The sequence below is a fragment of the Grammomys surdaster genome, unplaced genomic scaffold (genome assembly GCF_004785775.1).
Source record: "Grammomys surdaster isolate TR1022 unplaced genomic scaffold, NIH_TR_1.0 125984, whole genome shotgun sequence".
NCBI lineage: Eukaryota > Metazoa > Chordata > Mammalia > Rodentia > Muridae > Grammomys > Grammomys surdaster.
Window position 1 is genome coordinate 3,071,894 of NW_021620800.1, and position 8,892 is coordinate 3,080,785.

The 8,892-nt window shown below is 48.2% G+C and overlaps 2 protein-coding genes across 3 annotated transcripts in view; both read left to right on the top strand.

Moving 5' to 3' along the window:
- Positions 1-5,590, top strand: part of Gpatch1 (G-patch domain containing 1) — a 42,964-nt gene extending 37,374 nt beyond the window's left edge. For both annotated transcript variants that reach the window (XM_028754194.1, XM_028754195.1), the window contains exons 19-20: positions 744-892; positions 5,322-5,590. In XM_028754194.1, the coding sequence (XP_028610027.1) occupies positions 744-892; positions 5,322-5,352 (180 nt within the window). In that variant the 3' untranslated portion in view covers positions 5,353-5,590. The remainder of the gene's footprint in view (positions 1-743; positions 893-5,321) is intronic.
- A 1,280-nt stretch (positions 5,591-6,870) lies between these two features.
- Positions 6,871-8,892, top strand: part of Wdr88 (WD repeat domain 88) — a 38,910-nt gene continuing 36,888 nt past the window's right edge. Inside the window, exon 1 of the mRNA XM_028754199.1 lies at positions 6,871-7,821. Coding sequence (XP_028610032.1) covers positions 6,871-7,821 — 951 coding nt within the window. The remainder of the gene's footprint in view (positions 7,822-8,892) is intronic.

Below are 8,892 nucleotides of genomic sequence, written 5' to 3' on the forward strand. Positions count from 1 at the left end.
AGGATTCTAGGCAGGGCTTCTACCACTGAGCCACACCCCCAGCCCCTTACTGGGGGATTCTAGGCAGGGGCTCTACCACTGAGCCATGCCCCCAGCCCCTCACTGGAGGATTCTAGGCAGGGGCTCTACCACTGAGCCACGCCCCCAGCCCCTCACTGGGGGATTCTAGGCAGGGGCTCTACCACTGAGCCAGGCCCCCAGCCTCTCACTGGGGGATTCTAGGCAGGGGCTCTAACAATAAGTTATACCTCATGCTCCTGGGTTAGGGGTGTGTGTGTGTATGTGTGTGTGTGTTCGATTGTGCATATATAGGTCAAGCATCATATTCAATCACCTTTTTTGTATTTTGTGGTTTTTTTTTTCCAGGTTTTTGTTTTCTTGAGCCAGAGTCTCTCAGTATAGCCCTGGCTATCCTAGAATCCACTCTGTAGTACAGGCTGTCCTTGAACTCTCAGAGATACACTTGTCTCTGTGTCCTGAGTGCTGGAGTACAGGCCACCATGCACCACGCCTGGCCCTCCGTCCCCACCTTATTTTTTGAACCTGGAGCTTGCTGATGCCGGGATAAAGCAGTAGCCTGCACTACCACACCTGCTTTTTATATATCAAGCTCGGTCAGCAATAACTTCACTACCTGAGCTCTGCCCCAGCCCTTGTTTAGCTTCCTTCCATCGAGTCAGCAAGGAGAGCATCTGTTGTTCCTCTCGCTTCCTAACCTTCACTTTTATTTTCTTTTTTCCTAGAAAAAGAAACATAAGAAACACAAACACAAAAGTAAGCAAAAGAATAAGAAATCAGAAAAAAATAGCAGTTCTGAGAGTACAGACAGCAGCGACAGCGGGAGCGATGCAGAAAGGCCAGCAGAGCTGTCCCCGCAAGAGCTGCTGCGAAGGTAAGCCCTGGGGGAGTCGCTGCAGAGCTGTCCACCCTGGAGCTGCTGGGGTGATGGTTAAGCCCTAGGGAGGATTATTTAGAAGACCTCAAAGGCCTACTGAATATTCATTATGCTTGCTTTGAGCACAGTGTCAGAATGAGAAATTTGGTTGGGGAAGTGCCACTCACCTGTTACCCCAGCTCTTGGGAGGCTGAGGCAGAAGGATTTCAAATTTGAGGACAATATGGGCCACATGGTGTGATATTGTGTCTCAAAAACCCAAAGTGGGATTGGAATAGAAACAGAAAGAAAGCAGGGCAGTGGCGGCACATGCCTTTAATCCCAGCACTTGGGAGGCAGAGGCAGGTGATTTCTGAGTTTTGAGGCCAGCCTGGTCTACAGAGTGAGTTCCAGGACAGCCAGAGCTACACAGAGAAACCCTGTCTCAAAAAATGAAACAAAACAAAAAAAACCAAAACCAAAACAACCCCTCCCAAAAACCAGCCCCCACAACAACCCCCCCCCCAAAAAAAAAACAAAACAGAAACAGAGAGAAAAACTTCAGACCCAGCAGAAAAAGCTCCCTTCTCCATATTAATCTCCTCAATCAGTCTCCTATTAACTTTCAAGACTTCTGTACAGACACACACACACACATACACACGCACACGCATACACACGCACGCGCACGAACATACTCATGCATACACAATCACACACACATACACACACATGTAAATGTACCTTTTATTCACCAGATGTAATTGTTGTCTCAGAGGCTTACTGTTGAACAAGCTCACTCTACTTCTTTCTGAACTCTGGCTGGCTGGTTCAACTCAGCTGTTCTGGCCCAAACTCCTCTTCAAGCTGACTGATTCAAACTGGCTTCTCTTGGCTTCTGACTGAATGGCTCTGCTTGGACTCATAGTACTTTTGGCAATATGTCCTCATCTTCTGGCTCCTCCTGGTTCATTGATTCATTCTGTCTTCACCTGTGTCTAGCTTGTTCTCCTACCACCTGTCTTTGTAAAACTGTCCTGCTAAAACTGCCCCCCTCTTTTTCCTGTGCTGTTCTGTTGAGAGTTGGGTGTATCCTATCTCTGACACATTCAATCAAATCATTCTCTGATTTGACACTTTGACCCTCAATTAGACCTCACATTCAAACATGGCTGCTTCCTTCCTTTTAACTTTACCTATACTGTTTGGTATTAAAGGTGTGTACTAAGGGTATGTCTGCATTCCAGCCAGATCACATAGAACTAGAAGGTCTTTGGTTATGATCTCTTGCCAGAGCAGCCATGTTGCTGGATTAAAATTGTTTTACATATGGATGCACACACATGCCCACATACACATACATGCATACATACATACATACACAGTCATATCTACACATACATGTAATCATATCCATGCATAATCTTATAAACACAACTATATATGTATACACACACATATATGTATATACATACACACAAGCAATCATATATACCCATACAATCACACACATGTGAACATATATATGCATACATGCACACACATAATCATCTAAGCACATACTCATACAAACACACAACCATACACATGCAATATACATGCAATGATTTATATACATCGTATACACATTGATGTGCATGTTTAATGTATACATTTCAAGACTGATTCATTTTATGTATGTGACTGTTGACCTGCTTGTGTGTATATGTATCATGTGCATATAGTGTCCACAGGGGCCGGGGGGGGGGGGGACAGTGGATCCCTTGGAGCTAAGTTACAGTGGTTGTGAGCTATGATGCCAGCACCATGACCTGAACCCAGATCCTCTGTAAGATTAGCAAGTGCTCCTAACTGCTGAGCCATCTCTCCAGCCTCCCCCCAAACCCCCTTTTTCAGAGACTGACATGTATGGCCTCTAGTTCAGTTCCCAGTGGAGTCCTGTCCGCTTTTGAATGCTCATGAGTACAGTCCGGATTGTCCTGCCTCTCTGTCCACATTCTGGTGGTCCATACTCCCACAGAATGTAGACAGAGAGGCAAGACAACAGAGAGGCTCTATAAAACTCTACAGCCTTCTAGGTTTTCTCTATTTTGCAGCTCTTAACTTTGTCACATTTCTTCCTACAAACCAGTTCTAAAGATCCATGAACCCCATGGTCAGGAGCCCCTCTCCTAGGTAGCAGTTTTCTGTGCTGCTGTGATAATATAACCGACAGGCAGCAAATTGAGGAAGGAAGAACATTTTTTTGCCTCAGTCTGATAGTACAGTCCATCATAGGGGCTGGCTGATGATCAGTGTCCAGCAGGGAGCAGATTAGGGCAGACAAGGAACAGGCAGGTGGCTGTATGCTAACCAACATGGAAAACTGAAGTCAAACATGAAAAGTTTGTTGGCATCTGCCTATAATCCCAGCACCTGAGAGCTTGGGGCAAGAGGATCAGGAGTTCAAAGTCACCATGACCTACATACCAAGTTTGAGTCAGCCTGAGCTATGTGAGATCTTATTCCTCCTCCCCCCCAAAAACAAAACAAAACAAAACAAAAACAAAACAAAGACAAAGCCTGAGAGGCAGTATATGTGGAAGCACGGCTGGTGCTGGAGACACAGCCTCAGGTCTTTAGATCGCTGTGAGTGCACCTGTGTTCTCACCGCTGTAACAAATACCCAAGACAAGCAACTTATAATGAGGAAAGTCACCTCCGGGCTCCTGGCTTTAGAGGGTGCAGTCCTTACTCAGATGTCCCTGTTGACTTTGGCCTGTGCTGAGGCCATCACTGTGTTGGGAAGAGGCTGGGGTCCTACTGTCTTCTTTAGACCTAAGACTTCCTACTGTGTCCCACCAGAGACCAATTTGGGGGAGTCGCTTATCCCCAACTGTGTGGATTCTGGGTCAGACTCATCATTGAGCCTGGGAGCATCTTGATACCTCTGTCCTTTCTAAATACAGTATCTCACTATTTAGCCAGGCTGGCCTTGAACTCACATCCTGCATCGGCCCTCTGAGTACTTGGATTCTCAGAGCACACAACCATGCCCACCCAGCTCCTGTTAGGTTTTAGTTTTATTTAAAGAAGTCATGGTTAATCTAGTTGTGTGTGCGTTTTCCCTCGTCGTGTGTGCAGTGTTGAGGACTAGGCCCAGGGCCTTCTGCATGCATGCTGAGCCACTGAGCTAGCTCCCCAAGCCCTAATGGAATCCTGTCACATGAGCTCTCAGTGCTTGGCTTTGGAGGTGCTTCTGTGTTACCTAGGCAACAGCAGCTGGTTGGTCCCCGGCTGTGCACTGTTTCTTTATGCACGTGAAGCTCAGAGTGTTGTCTGCTCTGCCCTCGGCTCTCGCTCTCTCCCGAGAGTGAAGCCCCACTCTGAGTCCAGCAGCCAGGCACTTTCTTTCCATTAAACTTGGCCCTTTTTTCTTTCTTCCTTCCTTCCTTCCTTTCTTTCTTTCTTTCTTTCTTTCTTTCTTTCTTTCTTTCTTTCTTTCTGTGGTAAGGTCTTGCTCTCCAGCCCGTTCTGGCCTGGAGCTTGTGACCTTCCTGTCTTAACCCCCCGCATGCTGGGATGACAGGTGCACACCTCCATGCCCAGCACCTACTTAATTGGATTATGAAGTTGAGATTTCAGACTGGGATAATTCAAAAGCATTGCCCGCACCCCCCGCCCCGAAGTGAGCACGTTTTTGTTCCTTTCCAAAGTCACGTGATGGATGAGGCGAGTGTGTGAACCGGACGTAGGGAGCTGCTGTGAGAAGTGGAACCTGGTGCGCCGAGGTGTGGGTCTGCGGGCCTCTCTGTGTGCCCTGGAAATGACGGGAGCAAGGAGCTAAGAGATGGTCAACAGCACGGCTCATTCAGAGGGCCAAGTTCTGTTCCCAGCACCCACAGCACCCACAGCACCCACAGCACCCACAGCACCCACAGCAAGCAGCTCACTGTGCCTGTATCTCTAGTTCCAGGGGATGGGATGCGGTGCCTTCCTGACTCTGAGAGCACCTTCACCCACACACAGACACACACAGACACACACACAGACACACACAGACACACACAGACACACACACAGACATACACAGACACACACACACAGACAGACACAGACACACACAGACACACACAGACAGACACAGACACACACACAGACACACACACATACACACACAGACACACACAGACACACAGACACAGACAGACACAGACACACACACACAGACACACACACACACACACACAGACACATGCGTGTATACATACTGTAAAAGCGATTACAGTAAATCTTAAAACATAAGATAGGGATGGAGGCCTGCGGTGGTGAATCACATTTGTAATCCCAGCACTTGGGAAGCTGAGGCCAGCCTGGGCTAAGGGCTGGGGCGTGGCACCATGGAAGATTTGGTTTTCAGCTTATGTCTCATTCCCTTTTCTCCTCTCTCTCCTGTTTTCTTCTGCAGACTGAAGTGTCTCCCCCTAAGAAGGCAGTGATGGAGCTCCACCCTGGCCTGCCTCCGTCTGGAGGCTCCCCCATGCTGGAAGTCCGTTGACTTCCCAGTTCATACATTGTACACATTGTATTTATATGTAAATTCCTTCTGTAAAATAATTTTTTAAACCTTGACATTTCAAAGGCTGCCCTGAAAGGCTGCAGAAATTGATTTCTATTTTTAACTTCAGTTCGTGTTAGAGGGATAAAAGACTGAACAGTTTAATTAAAGTGGCTTTAAAAAAAAAATGTGCTTCTTGATTTCTTTTGGAATGTCCTAGAGATTTTAAAAAGGAGAGAAGAGTGAAGGCTTTTCTCTGGTTTCTGTGTCAAGATAGCTGAGTCCAATAAGGCCAGCCGGGCCTTGGCAGAGGAGGGGTAAAAGAGGAGGTTGTCCATCCCCATCCTTCGGAAAAGCATCCTCTTGCTGGTGGTGCCTGGATCCTGGTGGGCAGACTGGGCGAGGCAGTGTGCACCACAGCCTGGGTCCCACCAGCTGACAAAATGCAGAGCTGGGCAGGTTGAGTGGTAGAAACTTACTGAGCCAGGCACTGATGTCGTTCCAGCATCTTAGTCGGGGTGGGGGTGGAGGTAGGATGGGGTGGGGGTGGGGATGTGCTGGGGACCAAAGTGCAGGAAACTTTATACAATGAGAAAGACTTCAAAAGAAACAGGAAGATGACTGTGCTTTGTTTAACCACCCAGATGTGAGAACACTCTGTATTTCACAATTATTCCATCCAGTCTTTTCTTCTGCTATCACTGTTTTTGTTTGTTTGTTTTTCATTTTGGTTTTTTGTTTGTTTTTGTTTTGTTTTGTTTTGTTTTTCAAGACAGGGTTTCTCTGTGTAGCCTTGGCTATCCTGGAACTCACTCTGTAGACCAGGCTGGCCTCGAACTCAGAAATCCTCCTGCCTCTGCCCCCCAAGTGCTGAGATTAAAGGCGTGCGCCCCCACCGCCTGGTGCTATCACTGTTATATGAATTGTAATGAATTTTTCCCTTGGCAACACACAATGGTGTAACCCTGGTCCCCAGAAGCTGCATCCTATTCGGTCCAAGTCATGCCATAACTTATCAGACACAAAGTCGGTGTGCTATGAGCTCTTCCACAGGCAAAGGGACAGAGATTTACAGTGACAGAAAGCCAGGGTCCAGGAGGGCACAAGGGTAAGATCTCTGGTTTTGCATCTCAGTCTCCTTCCTCATGTGTCCAAAATTCCAGAGAACATTTTAGGGGCAGTAGTATTCTGCATTGGGAGGTATCTTCTGTTACCCCTCCCCCTCGCTCATTTCCTCCTGGATCCTCTTCCTCTTTCTCTTTTTCTGAGGTTGGGTCTTGCTATGTAGCCCAGGCTGGTCTGGAAGGGAACAATCCTGCCTGAAGCCTCCGAGTCAGGAAGTGGGCAGGTAAATAGCAGAACCTGGGGGAGCACGTGGATCCGAAGGGCTTAGCGCGGGGTGTGGGCACGTGGTGCCACCGTTCCCACTGGGCCCTCGGCTGGCAGGGTAGGCTCCAAGATGGCCTCACCCCAAGACTCCCCGAAAGCCTCGGGGGACACCAGGAAAGGTTCTGGAGAGACCTGGTCGGATTCAGGAGAGACTAGGAAGGGTTCTAAAGATAGCAGGAAATTTACTGATGAGATGACGAATGACACGGGAGAGGTCCAGAACAGCCTTGACCAGGCCGGGAGAGATTCTGCTGATGTCAAGAAGAAGAAAAAGAAGAAGAGGCGGAGGAAGAGTGCTGAACTAAAAGGGTCTCTTGAACCCAAAAAGTTAGATTTTCTCGAGGACATTTGGCGGAAGGGGTCTCTTGAGTACAAGAAGTTTGATTTTCTCGAGGACAGTTGGTGGATAGAGTCTCTTGAGAACAAGGAATTGGAGTTTGCCGAGTACAATTGGGTTTCCTTCGATAACAAGAGAGTTTCGGTAGACAGCAAGAAGAGTTCCGTCGATAGCAAGAGGGGTTCGGTCGATAGCAGGAGATTTTCCTCGGATAGCAAGAGGAGTTCGGTCGATAGCAGGAGATTTTCCGCCGATAGCAAGAGGGGTTCGGTCGACAGCAGGAGATTTTCCGCCGATAGCAAGAGGGGTTCGGTCGATAGTAGGAGATTTTCCGCCGATAGCAAGAGGGGTTCGGTCGATAGCAGGAGATTTTCCTACGATAGCAAGAGGGGTTCTGAGGACAGTAGGAAGAGCTCTAGCGGAATGAATGACACGCTGGATTTCAATGAGGACAGAGACCTTTATTCCTCTAATCTTGCCAGGGTGCGACAGAGCAGGGCGCTGCCATGGGCCACCCTGATGAGAGCGTTGGGTCGTTTCAAGCTGTCCCTCCCAGATATCCGTCGGTATTATAATCTGTCCTCCCGTGACCCCCTGGCCTTGGACAAGGATCGTAAGCCACGTGACAAGCACCGCAAGCCAACAGTGAGGAAATTCTGGGGCAACCAGCAGCCTCTCTCTAAGGTCAGAACCACCCACCAATGTCAGACGACCCAAGTGGCTTCCCAGCTACCTGGGTGAGGCCCATCATCCACTCTGCCCCCTCCCACTGCAGCCTCTGTAGAAGCCAGAGGGGCAGTAAGTAGCCTGTGCAGCCCCTGGAGGGCATTGGTGATGCCCGAGGCTGTCTGAGATGCCCACCAGCTGGTAACCAGTGCCTTAACCTCTACATTCCCAGCTCCATGCACCCTTTTACATCCCAGGGAGTCCCTTGCAACTGCATATGACTTTATCCACCTCCACCTTCCTGGGCAGAGAGCAAAACCCTGTCTCCTTCCCTCCATCCTTTCGTGCTTCCTCAACTCAGCTTCCGGAATCCTGACATAGCCCTACACCATGATTCTTAGCTGTGGGAGGAACAGGGTAAAGGGTGGGTCGTTTTCTTCCGACTTGCCTATCTTTGATTTTCAGCTTTATTGTTATAGATATATCTTGTACCATACAGTCCGACTGAGCAAGGCATACATTGCACAATGTCTTTTTTTTTCTTAACATTTTCATATTGCATAGCTATCACACAACTCTGGAACATTCCAGTCATACCTCTCACCCACGAAAAATGGTCAGCAATTATCAGTCATTTCTTGTTTTCTTATAACCCACCCTGCTAACCCTAGGCAAGCCACTACTACTTTCTGATTTGTCATTCTAGAGAGTATTAGAATCCAGTGAAGCACTGTGCTCTGTGTGTGTGAGGGTCGGAGGAGCCTTCTTTCCCTTAGCACAATGCTTTCAAGGTTCATACACACTGAGCATCTGTCTGTACTTTAAAAAAAAATTATTTATTTATTCTATGTGTGTGAGTACACTGTAGTTGTCTTCAGACGAACTACAGGGGGGCATCAGATCCCATTACAGATGGTTGTGAGTCACCATGTGGTTGCTGAGAATAGAAGTCAGGACTTCTGGAAGAGCAGTCAGTGCTCTTAACCACTGAGCTATATCTCCAGCCTGTCACTGACACAACTTCTTTTTCTTCTCCTCCCCCTCCTCCTCCCCCTCCTCCTCCCCCTCCTCCTCCCCCTCCTCCTCCCC